At 50.0% G+C, this 21,673-nt stretch overlaps 1 protein-coding gene across 5 annotated transcripts in view; it reads left to right on the top strand.

The window, feature by feature from the left end:
• Positions 1-21,673, top strand: part of MAPT (microtubule associated protein tau) — a 101,937-nt gene that overhangs the window by 35,908 nt on the left and 44,356 nt on the right. For all 5 annotated transcript variants that reach the window (XM_079905834.1, XM_079905835.1, XM_079905837.1 and 2 more), the window contains exon 2: positions 20,193-20,312. In XM_079905834.1, the coding sequence (XP_079761960.1) occupies positions 20,210-20,312 (103 nt within the window). In that variant the 5' untranslated portion in view covers positions 20,193-20,209. The remainder of the gene's footprint in view (positions 1-20,192; positions 20,313-21,673) is intronic.

The following is a 21,673-nucleotide window of genomic DNA, read 5'->3' on the forward strand; positions in this document are numbered from 1 at the left end:
GAGGAGACCGTGCGGTATGTACTACAGGGCCTCACACGATGCCTGCCACATGGCAGGTGCACCCTCCACGTCCATCTCTTTCCTTTCTTTTCCCAAAATCAAGTTGTCACGTGCTGGTCCACCTTAATGAGCAGACTTACAGAAATTAACTGTTCGTTTTCTATTTGCTTCTGTAACAAACTACCACAAATGTAGTGGCTTAAACCAACACAACCGTTTTATCTGACAGTTGTGGAGGTAGCAGAAGTCCAATACAGGTCTCACTGGGCTAAAATCAAGGTGATGGCAGGGCTGCATTCCTTTCTGGAGGGTCTAGGGGAGAATCTGTTTTCTTGCCTTCTCCAGCTTCCTCGGCTCATGGCCCCTTCCATCTTCAAAGCCAGCTTGACTGGTTGAGTCCTTCTCAAATCACATCACTCTGACACTGACTCCCCTGCCACCCTCTTCCACGTGTAAGGACCCTTGCGATTACATTGGGCCCACCTGGATAATCCAGAATAATCTTAAAGTCAGCTGACTAGCAACCTTCATTCCGTCTGCAACCTTAACCCTCCTTTGCCACATAAAGTAACAAAGTATTCATAGGTTCTGGGGATTAGGACATGGATATCTTTTTTTTTTTGCGGTACGCGGGCCTCTCACCGCTGTGGCCCCTCCCTTTGCGGAGCACAGGCTCTGGACGCGCAGGTTCAGCGGCCATGGCTCACGGGCCCAGCCGCTCCGTGGCCCAGACCGGGGCACGAACCCACGTCCCCTGCATCGGCAGGCGGACTCTCAACCACTGCGCCACCAGGGAAGCCCCAGGACATGGATATCTTTAAGATGCTGTTCTGTCTGCCACATTAACTAAATGCAAATACATATTTTTTCTTAATCGAAGAAGATTTAATAACTAATCTTTTTCAACAAGATCTGGAAGAGGTGGTATAAATGTATAAATTAAGATGCAAGTAATCTGAATCATATTTGTAATATCCTTAGTTTCATTGCACACTTTTAACCAGATTTTACTAAATAAAATCAGCTTCTCTGCAGGCCTTTTGCAGTATCTTATCTCATCTTGCATTCTTTCACATAGAACAAGCCTTTAAATCACAGGCTTAAGGTGTTTAGACATTCTTTGTCCCTCGGATATTGCTTATAAATCAACATTTCATGGCTCCCTGGAAAATACTTTCTAAACAATAAGCCCCAGGACGCAAAGGAAAGGACAGTGCTCTTTAATTGCAGATGGTCTTTTAGAAGGAGGTTTCTAATTACTTTGCTCTTTCTCTTGAGCTGAGGCATTGAAGTGTGGGTGACAGAGAATCCTATGATGTGGCTTCATCCTGAGCCTCGGAGGACCCAGTCACAGAGCAGAAACACCCACTCCCAAAATGTCCCTGGGGCCACATCTGAGAAGGACCCTGGAGTTCGTGCAGGGCCTGCATTGACGAGGGTTCCCTCGAGTATGTTTCAGATTCTGATGTCCTCTTTTTCCTTCAGTGGAAAGAGGCATTCAGTGATCTTTACTCTTCTCAATGAACTCACTTTCTCGTATTTTTGTTCATCGTTTGTGTAACTTGAAGGAATCAGATTATTTTCCTCCTCCTTGACAGGAAGCAGAGATGCAATGTCCTAAAATTGTGGTGGGGACTCTAAGAGAACAGAGAGTAGTAAAATCTATGAAAAGGGACAGTGACGGCCTCTATACTACAAGTTTCTAATTTTATTGCAAAAACACTGTGGTATTTTCTAAGTAAACGGAATTGCATTTGACCTTCAGTATCAAATGCATGGATCTGATGCTTGGAAAACAATAGTTTCTGCTTTACTTGGGGTGTGTTCAGTGAAATGTGCTCCTGACTTAGGTTTGAATCCTGGCTTCACTGTCGACTAGCTGTGTGACTTTGGGTGAGTTACTTCACCTCTCTGTGCTGTCGAGGGCCTCTTTCGTTTTTTTTTGTTTGTTTGTTTGTTTTTGCGGTACACGGGCCTCTCACTATTGTGGCCTCTCCCGTTGAGGAGCACAGGCTCCAGACGCACAGGCTCAGCGGCCATGGCTCACAGACCTAGCCGCTCCACGGCGTGTGGGATCTTCCCGGACCAGGGCACGAACCCGCGTCCCCTGTATCGGTAGGTGGACCCTCAACCGCTGCACCACCAGGGAAGCCCGAGGGCCTCTTTCTTTAAGGTCCATTCTAAGCTTAGAACCCAGAATTCTATGATTCTGACCTAGTCAAGCAGGGGCACCCAGACAGATGCCTGGAGAACAAGTCTGTTTTGGGGAGAGGAGAAGGAACCACAGTGGGAGAGACCTTGATGACAAATTCAAGGTCATTCCTGGTTAACCCAATGCCCAGATGACTCAGCAGTTATATCTCATTTATTTTGGTCATTTGAGGTTTGCAAAGCGGGGAGAGAATTTGAGTTCCCTCCCCTACCCCATTGGAGAGGAATATTCTCTCCAATGGGGTGTGAGAGGTAGTTATCCAGGGAGCTGGGGTAGCCCACACAAGAGAACAGGTCTGCTGTCAGATTTGCAGCGGACAATGAGCTTGGGAAGTGTTATCGATGAATGCTGTCACCTCTCCTCCTCCATCCCACGGGAGCCCATCTCCCTGCCCCCCAACTCCTTGGTTCAGCAGAATTATTGGGGCCGTCCTCCTGCCAGGTGTGGGACCAGGTGCTGAAGACATGATGGTGAAGGAGGTGGCTGTGGCTCTCCCATCCTCAGGGCATTAGCATCCCAGAGGATTACAGCACCAGGCAAGTGTCTGTGAGGGGCACACTCGAGGGAGTTTGGCAGAGTCAAGAAGGGCTTCTAGAAGCAGTGGCTGCTTTGCTAGAGCCTGAAGCTTGAGTAGGCGTTAGCCAGACAAAGGGGAGGGGACGTGGAGGACAGGGCTTCCCTGGCAGGGAGACCAGGCCTGCCAAAGGCCTGGGGGGAAAAAGTGTAGCAGTTAGGGTCTCACAACTGCACAAGTGTAGCCGTCAGGGTCAAAGAAGCGTGAGGGGTGGCTTTCAGTTCACAGTCATTCTTTCGTTCATCCTGAGCGCAGACCCCCTGCCAAGCACTGCACTAAGTACTGAGTTGTTTACAGGTTTAAAAAAACAAGTACAGGAGAGTCTCCACCCTCGAGGAGCTTGCATTCTAATGGAGGGACTCATGGGTACAATTAGGGTATGATGTGACAGGTGCAACAGGAAAGACCGGCCCCAGTGTTGAGTGGAAGGAGGCCAGAGAGGTAATAGATTCTTACCCATGTCTCGGGAGTGCATGAGTTTCCAGGCTAATCCCGGAAGTGGGGTCAGGGAGATGTGGTGAATTCTTTGGAAGTGAGGGAGTTGTGATGTTTCTGTTTCCCCAAGGCACCTGGTGTGTGTGTGTGTGTGTGTGTGTGTGTGTGTGTGTGTGCGCGCGCGCGCACGCGCACCTCCCCAGCAAGCCCTGCCTCTCTCAGCCTCTGCCCGCCCTGAGCTTTGTGGGGACAGGATGGTGAATGCTGCCTGGGCTCTTGGCCTGGAGGGGCCCCTAAGACACCCGTACTCCACCTCTGCAGTACAGCAGCCTTCCCAAGCAAGCAGTTCATTCGTTCATTTTCCCTGTTTTTGCTGTGTGTATCCAACTCCTGGTTTTAACAGGGAGGACGCTGCACCTCCCATGCAAGGATGTTTTGACCTGCCACCCCCTGACAGCCCGTCCACCTGGAAAGGTACCCTTCGGCCCAGCGCTTTTCCTGGTGCCCCTCTGCACCCTGGTGGGCCACAACCCCCCATTCGACAAAGGCCAGGACCGTTGAATGGGGTGGGGTCGTTGCCCACCGGAAGGAAAAGCTCAGGTCATACAAACAATGCAAAGCTACCTTGGCGGCTTGTTTGTCACAGACGCCCCCGGGGGTTAGATCTGAGCCGAAGCTGGGTGGCCCAGCAGAGGGAAGGTTTGTGTACAAGCCGCCTCATCTCCGCTGTTCCTCAGAGAGAGCCGCTTTCTACCCGCCCGGCGGAGGGCTCCGCCTCCCCACAGGAAGGTGGGAGGGCATCTGTAGTTTTAGACTTAGCAAAGGAAAATAAATTTGACTTTGAGCCTCTTTTGCAATGTTTTAAACATCTTTATTGAGATTACGGTTCATGTACCATAAAAACCATCCCTTTAAAGTTACAATTCAGTGGGTTTTAGTATCCCTGTACAATTTCGACTTTGATGGTAATTCCTAAGACACTAGGAAGACCCAGAAGCAGCTCAGATGGGGGCAGGGCGACAGCGCCCAGGCAGCTGCCCCTCTCTGTTCTCCGGATGCGTGACTCCGGGTGTAGTGTTTTCTCCTTTTCCAAGAAGAATTTCATTTCCTATCATGTTTCTAAGTTCTTTGTACTTCTTTCTCGCCAGCTTTTTCTCTCTTATCTGCTCATTCTGTCTTCCTTCCCTCCTTGACTGTAATTTCTGTTTCTGAACATAATGTCCAGGCCTTTCTGCTGGATAATGAATATTTTGCGACCAACAGAGGCTGCCTGGGCTTTTTCTGAAATACGTACTTGGGGGCCCAGAGCCTAAATGTACGCCCCTGGCTTTGACTTCCTGTCTCTCCCTGATCTGAATTTCTGCTGTGTCCGTTTTAATTGAACCAGATATTTGTGCGCCTGGATTGGATCTCTTTCCAAAGCTGTGTTGAAATTCTTTCTTTCAAGATCATTTCCTCACTCCATAAATTTTCTGTTTTCCACTGTACTCCACTTTGTCAAGCATAATTATTTTATCCAAATAAGAGAGCATGACCCAGGGTCCCATGCTGGATAATATTTGCATTTTCTTATTTTAATTTTAATGAGAAGTTTTATTGATAAATATTGAAACTACTTTCCCAACCTCAATAGATGCAGCAAAAGTGTCTGGTTTCCCCTTTATCTAAATAAAGAGCCTATATTTTTATATTCTGATGTGGCCACGAACCCTTACCGTGCACATTGCATTGGGAAGTTACCTTTTCTAGGGCTCGTAAGGCTGTAACTTCAGCTCTGGTGGGGCTTCTCACCTCCCTGCTTCTCCCTAAATCCCTTTTCGGAACAAGCTAGTTATAAATACATGAACAATTACAGCGCCCCAATGTGTTTAGACTTTTCACTGGATCTTAGAGAATCACACTTGTGATAGGCAAGGGTTTGTGACACCAGAGTGCTATGTCCAGGTGTCCCTGGCTCTCTGCGTTAAATGTACCTGAAAGGCTGCATGTCAGCTGTTAGTGAACCCCATCTCCTTGCGTCATGACTCCTCCCACTGTGTGAAGCCTCCCCATCCGGGAACCATCACTGACTCCATAGGGCTTCCCCCACTACCCCCATCAGGCACCTCTGGTGGTGTTCCTCCGGCCCCAGGTTAAGAATGCCCCCCACACATTGTCCCCCTAAGCGGCCTCTGTCTTCATGGTTGATCACAGATGTAGTTGAACACATCACACTGACGCCTAGAATCAGTATTAAGCCTCTTGGTCACCTTGACCCGTCAGCCATGCCGGTGCCTACAGGCAGCCCACGATTTGTGACACTGTGGACAAATCCTTGACTTTGTTACAGGGTGTTTTGTTTTGCCAAAAGCGGAACGTATTTATTACTTTTTGTCAGATTATGAGCACATGTTTAGAAAACAGTATGATAAAACAAAAATGTACACAACAACAAGAGAAAGTCTCCCTAATTCCACTTCCCTTCCCAGATCACATGTCCTTTACAATATCTTTTTTTTTTTTTTTTAAGTTTATTTTTGGCTGCGTTGGGTCTTCGTTGCTGCGCGTGGGCTTTCTCTAGTTGTGGCGAGCGGGGGCTGCTCTTCATTGTGGTGCACGGGCTTCTCGTTGCAGTGGCTTCTCTTGTTGTGGAGCACGGGCTCTAGGTACACAGGCTTTAGTAGTTGTAGCTCACGAGCTCTAGAGCGCAGGCTCCAGTAGTTGTGGCGCACGGGCTCAGTAGCTGTAGCTCGTGGACTGTAGAGCGCAGGCTCAGTAGTTGTGGCGCACGGGCTGAGTTGTTCCACAGCATGTGGAATCTTCCCGGACCAGGGCTCGAACCCGTGTCCCCTGCATTGGCAGGCGGATTCCCAACCGCTGTGCCACCAGGGAAGCCCCCTTTGTGACTTCTTGTCTGCACATATGCATATATATGCTACTGTCTTGTTTATAAACATTCTGTGCGTGCACATTTCTAAAACTGCCTTTTTCCCTTGGTGATACAGGATGGAGCTCTCTCCATGCCAGTGTGTTCGCTTCTCCCCTGTCCTCCTCACAGAGGGGTCAGCTTCACACAGTGTGCTCCGGGACACGGTTTTGGCCCCGTCTCCAGGAGTCACGGGACCAGGGGATGACCTCACCGGGTACACCATCTGCCCTGCCTGGCCAGAGGCTGCATCGGGAGGGCCAAGGGGGCACCATGTGTCGTTGGATCCAACGTGGGGTGGGGCTCTGGGCCCTGAGAAGCTGTTTAGTCTGAAAATACGAACAGGACGCAGAAAGGTTTGGCTCAGATAATGGGTGATAGGTTGTCATGATGATAACCACAGCGGGCACTTCGATCGCATTTACTGTGTTAACTCGTCCAATCCCCACACCTTACAGACGAGGCAGCGGAGGCTCTGAGAGGTTGAGTGACTTACTCAAGGCCACCCCGCTAGTAAGTGGCGGATCTGGAGTGGAACCCAGACAGCCTGACCCCAGTGTGTTCTCCACGCCCCAGAAATGCACTGTCAGCTCCGCCCCTGATGCTGTGTGGGCACCTCTGTCAAGGGGGTAATTCAGGGACGGTGTGCCTGACCTGGGTGGCATTTCTCCCATGGGTTCAAAGGACACTATTTGTTTTCCGTCTTTCCCGCCGTGCTGAGTTCAGGTTGCTCATTACTGAGGGACATTGCTGATTAGAGACAGACTACGCCGTCCTCCTGTGCCCGGCGTCCTTCAGGGTGTGTCCTCAGACTCAAAAAATAGAAATGAAAGCATCCTCCAAACTACCACCTTCCCTTCCTCGTTTCCTCTCCCCTCCACTTCTTCCTTGTTGTCCCAGCTAATGAAATGTTGTGGCAAAAAGAGCCAATTTCTGGTCATTGCACGTGGCCTCTCAGACTCCCGCCTCCTTCGCTGCCAAGACTGGTGCGGACGCTTCGTCTCTCCCCACCCCCCGGCATCACCTTCTCCGCATCACCTCCCCTGTCTCCTCTGTGCTCCGGGTGCCAGTGCTGGGAGGGGTGGGGAGCAGAGACACCCCAGTTCTTCCCCGATGCTTACCTTCGCTCCGTCACTTCCGAGACCTTCCTGGAAGGACCCCCTCGTTTCTCCTCCTCTCCCTGGGCCGACCCGGAGCTGCCTCTCACGTCTCCATGCTCTGTCTCCCCCTCCTTCAGGGCAGAAGCACAAAGGCTCTTGTATCGGCCCCTGATTTTATCCCTTCAGGTTAGGCCTCCTCTTCCCCATCCTCAGATATCTTCTCCTTGCTCAGAACCCACGTGTCATAACAACAGTACCGAGTATCAGTCTAGAACATCGCAGTTCACTGAAGCACTCTCTCTCACATGCATTTTTCCAGTGACCCTCACAGCCACCCTGTGACACAGGTGTCCTCGTGCCCATGTTACAAAGGAAGAATCTGTGATTCAGAGAGGGCAAGTGACTGGCCCAGCATCGACCAGCCAGTGAGTGGTCCCTCCTAAGCCTAGAACCCAGGGCTCTGGACTTCACACCACGTGTCCTTTCTACCCAAATCCATGGAGAGGTCTGAACCGGCCATAAGGTCCTCAGGAAGATTTGGAGCCAGTGCACCGAGGGCACAAGGAGTCCAGCCGTTCATGCAGCTAACAAGGCTGGACTTGGCGCGTTCCACGAGAGGCGCTAGGGCCGAGTGGCCTCGCAGGGTAGATGCAAACATGGCATCTCTGGATCAAGAGACCCTGCTTCATGGGAGAGACCCGGGTCCAAGGGGAAGTGAAGCAAGGGACCCTCCAGGCTCACCTTTGGGGGCAGGATGGAGGGTGCCTCCCCAGCCCCTGCTGTGAGGGTGAAGCCGTGCAGTGTTCTCAGAGGGCCTTAAGAGGGGGCAGCCTAAGTGCTAGTCATCAGTGTCAGGAATGGCTCATGGAGAAGGAGGTGGTCCCGAGAACCCAGAATGGTCTTTGGCAAATGGCCCGAGGTGCCTCTGAGAGGCCTCAAGACCCTGACTGTGGGGGGCCCATTCAACATCGGGTACAGCCGTGTCCTCACGCCCCTGACATCATTCCGCCCAGCGTTCACTCCCAGCGACTTCCTAGCCCTAAGGTGAGCTTTCCAGGAAATCACTACCCGCCACACTCTGTCCCCCGCTCTGGCACTATCTCTAGGTCCACTTGATCCTCTCTGTGCCTCAGTCTCCCCAGCTGCAGAATGGAGCTAAGATGACCCGTGCATCTCACAGAGGTGCAGTTGGAATGGCTCCTCCTATATCAGGGCTTCAGAGTGGGGCTTCATGATTTGTCAGTGAAGGTCTCCAGAGACCCACCCTGTGTCCAGCTGGAGGCTGGGACTGCAGATTCAAAGCCACGTGTGCACCCTCCCTCAGCCGGAGCTACGGAGCATCAATGCAAAAATGGGGATAATAAGATAATAACATTTCCTCCTTCACATAGGCCGTTGTGAGGACTAAATGAGGTGAAATGTGTAAATAGTGCCTGGCTACAGAAATATTTATTCAGGGAAGATCATGGATGGCTAAAAAAAAAGGGCGGGGTGGGGGGACTTTAAAAGTCCCCCTCCAGAGCTTTTTAAGTGCTCCATTTGCTGCCTGTTAGAGCTAGAGGGCAGAGAGATAACAGCAAATCTAGACATTGTAGCCATTGACGATCAACCAGAAATTAATATAAAGCTTATTAATATCAGTATATTTATTACACAAATAAAGTAGACTACAGAACAGCTGGTACGATATGGTCTCATTTGGGGAAAATTATATGTGTGCATAGGCGAGGTGTTTGCACAGAAGTTCCCTAGAATGTTAACAGTGGTGATTTTGCTTTCCTCTTTTCACATTTTTGTATTTAACTTTTTAATAATGACTATGAATCACTTTTATAAAACAATAAATTCTCTCTCTCTCTCTCTCCCTCTCTCTCTCAGGATTAAGAGTGGCTTGCCCTAGAAAAAAAAAAAAGCAATTTTTCGCTGTGGTTTTCCCAGCTTTGACATCAAAAGAGACTGCTTTTTATCCATTTGGTGCTCTGAGTTGAGGGGATTCATCTCAGATACAGTTAAGTGGTCACCAGGGCCACTGGCAGTCCCCGAACGGGACAGAGGCTCAGCAACCTGCCGCCACCCCCCGTAGGGGTGTCACATGGCAGTGCTGTCCTCGTTGAAGGCTAACTGATCAGAAAGGGGGTTGGAGGGAAAACTACTGCAGTTCTGAAAACAAAGGCCACCCAAGCACGCCGTATCATCCTAACAGATGCTACAGCACTGTTTGACTATACCAGCAGTTACAAAGGAGGTCAAAAAAATAAAACAGAATCCTTGAGCTTAAAACCAGAATTGTCCTCTCCGACACAGTCTGTGGATTTTCTTGGTGGTGGACGTCAGCCGGCTGACATCAGCCATGACACATGGTGTGTGCACAGCAACACCACCTCCCCCCAGAAAGCGGCCTTCATTCATGCTTTCATACAACTGTTGATTGTTCTCTTTGGATTGAGGCCCGGGATTATTCCAGTTTCTTCTCACCAACCTAAGTCTTTCCTCTCTGTGGGCTCCTTTATCTTCTCTGCACTTAATTTGGCAGTTCTGCCTGAAATCCGGGTATTATCATTATTATTGTTCAGATTCGGTTCTAGAACATTCTCTGGTACCCTGTGATAGGATGTGAGCACAAGCTCACACTTTAGAGTTCCTCTGAGGTTTGCCAGGCCGTCTTCCCTCCAGCAAGTCTTCCTGAGAACTTCCCCGTGGTGTCTGGGTGCTGGGTGCCACCTGCCTGTCGGGGGCGGGAGAGAAGAGGGGCAACACAAAAGGAGACTAGCTGTGAGGGAAGTGCATCTGAAGCAGCAGAGTTGCCATGCGCCAGCCCAGAGTTCTCTTGAACCCTGGAGGCTCTTCCTCTTTCTTTAGGTACAGCTGGCTCCCCGCTTCATAAGTATAGGGATTTCCTAACGACCTTGGGCCCAGACTTCACCTCCGCCAAGGAGACTACTATGCCTGCCCTTTCACTAATCTTTATATCTTAAAAGTACAACAGTTGAACCGTAAGCATTAAAGAATAGACTGTAAATACAAAGAGAAAGTTGTCAAAGGAAACGAAAGCTTTCACTCAGTTGAGTGGGTCCTTATGTTCCTGAAATGGGTGATCTCAGTCACTGCTTGATTTAATCACTGTGTCAGTCGGCCTCACAAGGTCAGATTCTGGTGCCAGGCTGCTTAGGCTTTGAGCCCTGACTCCATCACATGTTTACTGTGTGACCTTGGGCAAGTTACTCGACCTCTCTGTGCCTCGGTTTCCCCCTCTGTAGAAGTCGACATAATAATAGGGGCAGTTGTGTTGATTAAATGAGTCAGTACCTGGAAATGCTTGAAACGTGGCTCCTGTCATGAGGAATCCTGTTTTCCACCTGAACGCACTGGCAAATTCATGATGGTGCAGAAAAGGGACCAGAGCAAAGGAAAGATGGGATGTGGGAGCCAAAAATAACCTTGGAGATCAAAGTTCATTTTAAGGTTATTTTTTTAGATTTCTCTCTACTTGATCTTCAGCTGAGAGATCCATTTAGGGTGTTTGTTTTTTTAATAACAGCTTTATTGAGATATGTCACATGCCATAAAATCCACCCTTTGAAGTGTACAATTCAGTGATTTAAGTATAGTCACAAAGTTGTGCAATATCACCACTCTCTAATTCCAGTTGAGTTTTTAACCTGAGGGAGTTTTAAGGGCCAGCGTCCTTTTTTTGGACGGAGCCACCTGTTCTGGTGGCGGTGATTCCGCTGAGTCACGGCAGCGGCCCCGGGAGCCTGCAGTGCTGCCTGGGGGAGAAGCTGTCCGGCGGCTGGGCTGCAGCGAGCGGGCACCGCGCCCTGGCATGTGCTGCCCCCTAGCGAGGGCTGCAGCTCCGCCCTAAACAGCCCACCCGGCGCCTTCAGGGAGGGGGCTCTAGGATACAAAAAGCTCCTCCCGGGCTTGGACTGCACAGGCAGCGCGTCCTGCTTGGAGCCTGGTGAGCCAGGGTGCGGGACCAGCCCCTGACACGGGCTTTCTTCTTACCTCCTCGGCTCTAATTCCATCCAGCCGAGACAGGGTCATTTCTCTGGGTCCTGGAGGGGAGAAAAGGGCTATGTTTTTAAACTCTCTGTTGGGAAGGCACTGATATGATACAATATCCGAAAGATGGGTTTTAGCATCAAAAGATCAGAGTTCACATCCTGCTCTGCCTCTTACTAGCTGTGTGACACTCAGCAGGTTCCTGAACCTCTCTGAGCCTGTTTCCTCATCTACAAAGTGAGGATAATTCCTCTCTTGGGGCTGTTGTATTACAGAGATTTGCTTTCTCTCTCTGAAGCCCCTGAGACTGGCTAATAGTCACGACTCAAATAAACAGATGCTGTTAATATTCCAAAACTGCCCAAAATGGTGTCCACTGTTGTCCTGGCTTACCTGAGGAGCTTTCTAGAATCAAGATGCATTGCTGTAAGAAAATTAAAAGGAATAGGAAGGATGGCAGTAGGTGTAGGAAGGCTACTTGGTCTTCATCTCCTTCAGGTAGAGACTGCCCCAGGTCAGCTGAAACCCTCAGACACCCTGGAGAACTGGACAGGAGCAAAAGCCTGGGTGGGGAAGCAGACAGAGGCATCAGAACTGCTGGGAATCTGTGTTCCAGAGGGGAGTCAGGCCCCAGGCTGCCTTGCTGGCCTTGGGCAAGTCATTTAGGCCCTTGGGGCCCTTTACCTGGCTGGGATTTGCATCCTGCCCACGTCATAGGTTTGTGGTGAGCCTGTATGTTCTGTCATGGGAAAGTGTCCAGGAAAATGGCAGACGTGCTTCAAATAGTGAGCAGGGTTCCCTGATGATGCCCCAGACGTCACCTCTGGGCTGGGCTAGGTTCCTGGGCTTCCCTCATCCACCTCTGGGTGCCTCAGAGGGCAGCCTGAGATGATCAGAAACAAAGCTGACTCTTCAGGTAAGACACACAGAGCAGGTGAACTCTACCAGGCAGAAAATTTATCCACCTTGCAGCCTGGGAAGACCCTCTTCTTCCGGAGCAAAAGGGACCCGGGGTCTCACTTGCACATCCCTGGGCCCCTGAGGGTCTGGAGGGGCCGGGGGCCCAGCCTTGGCAAAATGAGGAAGAAGTTGAAGGTTGTCTGAGGGTCCCTGCCATTCTTCTCTTCCATCATCCTACCCCTTCCTGCCCTCACCTTTCCTCCCCCTCCACCCCGATTTCAGCATTATCAGACAAACATCACAGTAAAAAATTCCAGGGCTTCCCTGGTGGCGCAGTGGTTGAGAGTCCGCCTGCCGATGCAGGGGACATGGGTTCGTGCCCCGGTCCGGGAAGATCCCACATGCCGCAGAGCGGCTGGGCCCATGAGCCATGGCCGCTGAGCCTGCGCGTCCGGAGCCTGTGCTCCACAACGGGAGAGGCCGCAGCAGTGAGAGGCCCGCGTACCGCCAAAAAAAAAAAAAATTCCATATTATCTTGTTTCCAAACTTAAAAGACTGTGGGTAATCATCAATGGATATATGGATAAACAAAATGTGGTGTGTCCATACAATGAAATATCGTTCCAGGAGCGAAGTCCTGACACGTGCTGCAACGTGGGTGAATCTTGAAAACATTACACGAAGCGAAAGAAGCAAGACGCGAAAGCCCAGTGTTAGATAATTCCATTTATTTGAAATCTCCGAAATTGGTAAATCCATAGAGACAGAAGGTAGATTCGTGGTTGGCAGGGCCTGGGGGGAGGAGTGGGGAGAGACTGCTTCATGGGCACAGGGTTTCTTTCAGGGGTGATGAAAATGATTTGGAACTAGACAGAGGCGCTGGTGGTTCACTTTAAAACGGTCACTTGTGTGTTGTGTGGATTTTACCTCAATCAGGAAAGTAAATAGAAAAGGCTGGGTTGCAGCAGCCGCGGTTTGATTCAGGGGGTTCCTCCCTCCCTGTGCCTTCACCCCCTTCCCCTCTCCTGCCTTCTCTTTTATCCTCTCATCACCTGCGCTGTCCTCTTTTTTCCACTGTCTCCCTCTCAGCCCCGCACACACTTTTCTCCCTTTCCCTGGCTTGCCCCCCCCCGCCACAAGCCATTGGCAAGGCAGCATTGGGTCTGGGGGTGTGATCTTGTAGGACCAGGCACTGTCCTACAACTTAACAAGCCCCTTCCCCTCAATTTCCCAGCTACCAAATGACAAGGACAGACTCCAGGACCCTCTGGTTCTCATTTTCTCTTGTCAGGAGGCAGTGCTTTTCCAAGGGTCCCTAAAGAGTGACCCGTTTTCGTTTCCAGGTTTAACTCAACTTTTGTGCTCCTCCTCAAATTTCTTCCTTACCTCACTCCCCACTGCCTGTAGGTCACTGCCTGGGAAAATGGGAGGTAGGAAATCAGAGAGATTGAAAAAGAGATTGGTTGATTTAGAAGAATAAGAAGGCAAAGCATGGCCTTAGGACAGTAGCTCCTGGCGTGTTTATTTTCCTGTCTGTGTGTCTCTCTCAGGCTACAGGGATCCGTGGGGTGATATAACCACGTCTAGTCTGGACTGTGTACCCACCTCAGGGCTACGCTTGTTTTTGTGTTTTCAGTCTGCTGTCTTTGCGTGAAAGTCCTAGGGCTGGATGTACGGCTGTGCCGTCTGTCAGTTGCTTTACATGTTCTTTGCCCAGTTCTTCCAGAGAAATCATCCTGCCCTTGGCTCTCGTAGAGGAAGACCACAGGGGTCAGAGAAGGAGGCAGGGCTGAGCTTTCAGACCCTTGGCTGGGATGGCAGGGCCCCCTGCCTCTCAGCCAGGCCTGGGCTAGAGACTCCTGCTGCCCTGTGACCAATCTTCCCAGGGCTCTGAGCTGGAGGACACAGGCCTAATCGATCCGCTTAAAGAAAAATGTTGGAGCAGGAAGGGAGCTCAGGGGTCACTGGGTGACATGAAGGAGGTTGAGAGAAGTGATTTAGTCACAGCTTTGGGGTGTGAGTCCTGGACACTGCTGCTTCCACACCCCAGATCTGTGCCCCAATGGAAAATTGGAGAACATTTGATGGTCCTGGATGGAAGGACTGGCAGTGAGGGCAGCTGAGTGCCCCGTGAGGACACAAGCTTTGCATCCTGGCGTTGCCTCTTCCTGGCTATGTGACCTGGGCAGAGTACCTCCCAGATTCCTCATCTGCCCGTAAGTGACCCAGACAGGTCCAACCCGACGGGACTTGCGTTCTCGTGCGCAGTATTTGTCCTAAGACTGAGAAGAAGAATTACTTCATTTTACTCTCCGAGCGCATCTCCTCTGGGTTCTATTTTCTGCTTACGTCGAGTAGCCTCTCAGAGATGCTCCAGAGATGACCTGTAGGTACCAAAACATTAGCACGGGGCAAGTGACCCAGCCCAGATGAGTTGGAGAGACAGCACTGGTGGCTTCATTGAATCAGGAGGTCCATGAACCTAAGGCCATTTGCTGGGGTCAGTGGGAGGGGCGGGGTGGGGGGGGTGCCTCCCTGCTTAGAGAGTTCTTCCCATGCATTCCTCTTTTTACCCTAAAGGAAAATAGTGGCACCTGAGATGCACACGGTTTATTCATTTTGCATAGTGAATAGTAGCCTATGTTTTAAAGGATGATTTAATTTCTCCAGAGGCCCCTGTAATTTGTTCAGCTTCCTATTAGTGCTTCTGACTTTCTCCAGCCATGCAGGGGTGGTGCTGGTGGTAGGGAAGTGGGGGGATCATTAGAACCTGGGACAGTGAGACCCATTGCCTTGCCTTTTGCTCTGTGGCGCTGAGCGAGGCGGCCTGGCAGCCGAAGGGCTTATGCCACGGATGCTGTCTCCAGTCCCTAGAACAGTGCAGCACTGCCCCAGGCCCCAGAATGACCCTTAGTTCTCCTGCTCCTGACTTGAAACTTCTGGAAACTTCTGGAAGGAGACCAAAATGTACAATGATTCTTGCTAAGACGTAATTACAGATTCTTTTTTTTTTTTTTTTAAACTATTGAGAGAGGAGAAGAAATACTGGAAAAGCCAAAAGCAGGAGTCTGTAAACTGTGGCCCATGGGCCAAATCTGGTGTTAGCTACGAATGGTTTACATTTTCAAATGGTGGAAAAAAACAAAAGAAAAATATTTCATGACACATAAGATTATATGCAACTCAAATTTCAGTGTCTGTAAAAAAAGTTTAACTGGGACCCAGCCGTGCTCATTCATTTACGGATCTATCATCAATGCTGGCTTCCCTGCCGCAGCAGCAGAGGTGAGTCGTTGTAACAGAAGGCACAGCCCCCAAAGCCTAAAATATTTACTATCTGGCCCTTTACAGAAACAAACTGCTGACCCTTGACCTGAAATTAAAGTGGAAAACTGTTTCATTGTAGATCTGTTTTAAAAAAAGATCCATAAAAAATTTAAAATTATAATGGAAATCACGAGGGAGAGCAGAATCTACTTCCTAGAACCTATTAACTCAAATCAATCACCAGTTGGTAAAATGCAGTGCAGTACACGGGCCTCTCACTGTTGTGGCCTCTCCCGTTGCGGAGCACAGACTCCGGACGCGCAGGCTCAGCGGCCATGGCTCACGGGCCCAGCCGCTCCGCGGCATGTGGGATCTTCCCGGACCGGGGCATGAACCCGTGTCCCCTGCATCGGCAGGCGGACTCCCAACCACTACGCCACCAGGGAAGCCCGAGATTCTTCTTTTGAGCAGGGATCTTTTAAAGCCAGAACCCACCCTTGTTGACTAGCTGCCTTGGACCCTGATGCTGTTCCCTTTGACTGTGCTACCGCCTCCCATTTTCCCAGCCTTGCAAGCCCTCACCTCTAGTGTAATTCTGGGTTCTGATCTCTCCCTCTGACCCCAGCCCAGTTTTAAAGCCCAGTCTAACGTTATCTAAAGTACACTCCTTGGATCTGTCCCTTCCTTTCCATGGCCTCTGCCCCCGCTCTGGTTCTGGCTTTTTTGCTGTATACCTGGATCACTGCAGTCACCTCCCTGCCAACAGTCCTTTCTTACCCATCCAATTGGCCCTGCCGACTGCTGCTAAAGTGAACTTAGAGCACTTCTTTGATGCCGCCCTGCTCATGCCTGTGAACAAAGTCCAAACTGGGCACCTTGCCCACCTCCAGACTCTGAGTGAGAAGCAGCCTCCGTGTCACGTGGTTCACCCCATCTGCCCCCAACATGGTGGTCGTGCAGATGGGCAGGGAAGAGACCAGGGCATGCGGAATCTTTTCAGTTGTGGCATGCGGGATCTTTAGTTGCCGCATGCATGCAGGATCTAGTTCCCTGACCAGGGATCGAACCTGGGTCCTCACAAGTCACTGAGAGATTTTCTGCTAAGGGATCTCATCTCTGATAAACAGAAGGCTAGAAAATGGTTCTCCCATTCATTCCCCAGAGACCTTGAGGGGAACCCGTTGCCTCTGTGCCAGTACCAGTGTTAGAGCTCCAGCCATAATCATCTCAACTGTGGAAACCCAGAGCCCTTATTATTATATCATCAACACGATGAAGGGGAGGGTCCCACTCACAAAGGCAACGCCAAGGATGAGGAGACATCAAGAGTGGCTGCAGCAAGATTAGAAAAGATAAGAAAAAAAGAGACAAAAAAATCAAATAAAAATTAATTAAATTAAATTAATTAATTTATTTATAATTAATTTAATTAATTAATAAATTAAATTAATTAATTTAAAAAAAGAGTGGCCTCAGCAACATGCAGGACTACATCTTTCCTTCCACCCCAAGAGATTTAGAAACAAGAATAAATGGGAAAACATACCTTGCTCTTGGATGGGGACACTAAATATTGTGAAGATAGCAACTTTTATCGTTTTGGCTCGTCATGCAGTTCTAGCCAAAATCCCAATGGAATTTTGAGAATTTGAGGAAAAAGTGTTCTGAAGAGCATCTGGTAGAGAAAATGTGCAAGAAGATCAAACAGTTTTGACAAAAGAAGATGAGAGTGTCTACGCCCACCTAGAGAATAAGGCTGGAGATCCAACACCTAAATCGGGAGGCTCTAGCACCAAAATGGACAGGCGAATGGAGCAGAATAGATGGTTCACTCACCTGGGGAAAGAGGGAAGACCGTCCTACGAATAGGGCAGAGCCCATTGGTTTAGCTGTTGTATCTGGGAGAAAATTTTTTAGATTCCCACCTCATATCATACACTTAAATAAGTTCTAGATGAATTAATAAATTTAATACAAAGAATTAGATCACTAAAGACACAGTAGAAAATATTTATGATCTTTACGGACTATAGAGCAGCGGAATAAATCACAAAGGAAAATAGACTTGACTGTAGAAAAAGTAAAACCCGTCAGTAGAAGCCGTCAGAAACCAAAACAGGGAGTTCCCTGGTGACCTAGTGGTTACGATTCGGGCTTTCACTGCCATGGCCCAGGTTCAATCCCTGGCTGGGGAACTGAGATCCCACAAGCTGTGCGGTGTGGCCAAAAGAAAAAAAAAAAAGAAAGAAAGAAACCAAAGTAAAAGGAGACGCTATTAGCCACAAATATGATAAAGGGTTCATGTCACTCATAGATTAAGAACTCATTCAGATCATTACGGTGATCACTGAGGCATGACAGAGAAGCAAAGGATGTAAAGGGGCATCTTATAAAAGAAGCCAGGGCAGCAGATTTTTACTTTTACACTTCCATCCACCGCGTTCCAAATGGGAAAACTTAGTCCTTGAAAGGAATTGATCAAATCTCCAAAACAAAACCACGGGGCTCATTCACTAGAACCTTAGCTGCAGGTTGAACAGGACGGCCTGATCTGTCTGATCTGGCTCACCCGGGCCGGGTGTAGTGTCTCCAGCCAGTTTGGGAGGCTTGCGCTTCTGGGAGGATTCCACCGCGCTCGGGTGGGGCTCCCGGTGAGTCAGCAGGTGAGGTGACTCATGGACCCATCCCGGGCACGGGCACGAGCAGCTGGGCAGTGACCAGGGATGTCCTGAGAGAGGCGTCACCAGGAAGCAGCGAGGGAGGCGTTACTTCATAGAGTTGGGTGGGGAGCAGTAGTTGACGCCTTTGGTAATGAAACTTGTTCCTCTTAGCACAGGGGTTCTTGTTTTGGGGCTTTCTAAGGGAAACAGACCATCAGTGTATCTCAGGGTAGAGAATATCACCATAGAGAATATCACCACCAAATCCTAAGTCTTGAAGGATGAATGGGGCTTTGATCTTCCCAGGAAAGTCCTGCTCATCCTTGGGGAGATATCAAAGGTTTGGAGATGATCAGCCTCAGATGCCCCTCCCAAGAGCTCTCTGAGAGACAAGGGCCTTGGTCAGAGTGAAAAGTAGCTGTCTAGGAGCGCCCAGACCACCCACCCTCTGCCTAACCCAGAGGAGGGCTCACTGACTCATTCTTAGAACCATGCTAAGTCCTCGCAGCTTCTTATCCTACATCGTGGGTGGAGAAGAGAGCTCAGACACCCACACCAGCGTGTCCGCCTAGAAAGGAGAGAAATGGAGCTGGACCTGAGTATGCCAGTGGCCAGCTGGTATAAACACAGTGCCAGTAGGGCTTCCCTGGTGGCGCAGTGGTTGAGAGTCTGCCTGCCGATGCAGGGGACATGGGTTCGTGCCCCGGTCCGGGAAGATCCCACATGCCGCGGAGCGGCTGGGCCCGTGAGCCATGGCCCCTGAGCCTGCACGTCCGGAGCCTGTGCTCTGCAACGGGAGAGGCCACAACAGTGAGAGGCCCACGTACCGCAAGAAAAAAACAACAAAAAAAACAAAAACACAGTGCCAGAGGCTGGCTGTCTCTCCACACCTTTGTCAGTGTGGGAAGTATTAGGTGGAGTGTCTGCCCCAGGTGGACCCTCCGACCCTGTAGCCCACCATTTATTTATTTATTTATTTTAAAGTTTTTTAAAAACTTTTTTAAAAGTTTAAAGGGAGGAAGTAGAAGCAGCTAGAACAGGGGAGTTTCAAAGATAAGAAAAAATATAAAGTAGAAAATAAATAATATGAGATAACTAGATCATTTAAAAGGAAGATATCAAAGTAAAATACAAGAGATTCAAATTACAGAGATAAAAACGTAAAACATGGAATAATCCAAAGTGACGTGAATGAACCACAGCAAAATGACACACTCCAAAGTTCAGAAATTCAAAGTTATTTTTAAGATAAAGAATTAAACATTCTCAGTAAGGAAGAGGGCAGAGTAGGATTAAATGATCGTTTCTAGTGGGCTTTGTTGAGCTGAAGCCACCTCTCAGCTGGGGCTTTTGGGGGAGGGGAGTGCACGCTGCTCTTCAGCCCCAAATTCATGCCCCCGCACTGTGCCCTGTTAAGGACTTAGCCTGGCCCTCAGAATGCACACCCAAGGGTCCTGGTGGGAACCAGTGAGGTGAGTGAAAGCCCGTCCCTGACCCCGGGGGCCACCTGACTCAGAGCTGGGGAGTCGGGACACCCAGGTCGAGTTGGTTCCATGGCCACAACTACTGAGCCCACAACTACTGAGCCCACGTGCCACAACTACTGAAGCCTGCGCGCCTAGAGCCCGTGCTCCGTAACGGGAGAGGCTACCGCAACGAGAAGCGCGGGCACTGCAGCAAAGAGTAGCCCCCGCTTGCCGCAACTAGACAAAACCCGCACACAGCAACGAAGACCCAATGCAGCCAAAAATAAAAATAAATAAATATATAAAATAAAAAAGAATGTTTAAACCCCATCAAGCTACCAGTCAGCAGCATTTACTTTTTAATGAAGTGGAAAGAGCAGTGAGCATAGTAACAAGTTGGGCCTGCTGAACCTGCCCACCTGATGGTTTTGGACATGAACTGATGTGATGCTGGTGAATTGAAAGTGCACATACAAGTAAATAACACTTTGGCGATACGCCCCGCGGGTGAGGTTGGGCATCTGGTTGTTGGGGAGGAGAGAGGGGAGGTGGAAATCTGCCTGCTGTGAACTGGGGAGGTGGCACCTCTCTCTCCCTGCCCCCTACCCCACCCCCAAGCACTTAGCCTCAGCACAGCATCCCAGCCCTCACCTCCCATCTTCATTCCCCAGGTGGGCTTTGAACCAGGATGGCTGAACCCCGCCAGGAGTTCAACGTGATGGAAGATCATGCTCAGGGGGACTACACCCTGCTGCAAGACCACGAGGGTGACGTGGAGCACGGCCTGAAAGGTTAGTGCACGGCCCTGCGTAACGGGCCCAGGCGCTGCGGGGATCGCGGCCGACCCGATGGCTCTGGAAAGGGCTGGCAGGAAAAGTTCGCATCCTGAGTTTTAAAGGAGTTTTAAATACTTTATTGTGTTAGATTGTCAATGGGCTTGAAACCTCATTAATTTGAGCGAGCCAACAGAACTCAAAACGTGAGCTATTTGAAAATCTGCCTTTTGCAAAGGAGAGTTTGCCACATGCGTGGATATAGTATGATAAAGATTGCCGGAGGCTTGTTGGTCTAATTAATACAAGGGTGCTCTGTTGAGTCTTTAACCAAACCCATTACCCTATAAATCAGCAGGGTTTACTGGCATGCAGAATACATGACTTTATACATTATTTTTTTCTCTTCCTTAATAGGCCTGTCTGGCCCCTTTTGGCCAGAGTTGGTTAGCTCTGGGTTTCTTACTGTCCCTGTTATACCTTAATAAACCACGTCAACCTCTAAATGTTCTATAGTACAGTCTTTTGGCCCAGTTGGCTTGGCCTCCTCTCTCCCCTTCACTGCACTGTCTGACCACCGAGATCGGGGAGCCCCGTGGAGCACACAGAGCCCTCTCTCTGGCTCCGAACGCTAGTCCCTCCATCGCTGATGGGAGCACCAGAGGACCTGTAGGGCACTGGGTTGTACTATAAGGAACCCTCTCCCCACAGTGTCACTGGTGGCCAGTGCCCCCTGGAGCAGCCGACCGTGCAGCCCCGGGATAAGAAAGACTAGGTCCCTGTCTTCTAGACCCATTTCTAAGGAGACGAAATGGCAGTCTACTTTCCTCTTTTAATACTAAAATAACAAGCCTGGGGTGTGCAGTGTTGATGGCAGGGGTAGAGCTCCAAGGTGGGAAGGGAACTCTTCTGGGTACATCTATCTGGGAAGGTTCCCTGCAAGAGGCGGTGTTACCAGAAGGAGGCCTGAGTTGGGGGAGCACATGGAGAAAACATCCCTACCTTGGAGATGCTTCAGGACTCGTTGGGGGGCCTTGTTTCAAAGGCTGATTTCTCTGTACCTGTTAAAGCAGAGAACACATTAGGAGGCAGAGCTTGGGAATCAGACAAGTGGGCTCCACGGTGGGGGAGGTGAGGGAAGAAATGGGCTGTCCCCGGAGCTCAGAGGCCACCCTCTGGCCTTCTTGGGGGCACACCCAGCCCGAAGCTCTGGGTGAGGGGAAATGCCTGCTCCCATCCGGCTCAACCCAACCCTCCTTAGGCACCAATGGTGGCAAGAAACGTGCATCTGACATCTCCCAGGCCACGGCCTGGCTCCAGCCAGAGCTGCTAATTTTCAACTCCCCAAGGGGTTGGAATGGCAGCTGGGCCCTAAGAGC

Source organism: Stenella coeruleoalba, assembly GCF_951394435.1.
Source record: "Stenella coeruleoalba genome assembly, chromosome: 19".
In the NCBI taxonomy this organism is placed as follows: Eukaryota; Metazoa; Chordata; class Mammalia; order Artiodactyla; family Delphinidae; genus Stenella; species Stenella coeruleoalba.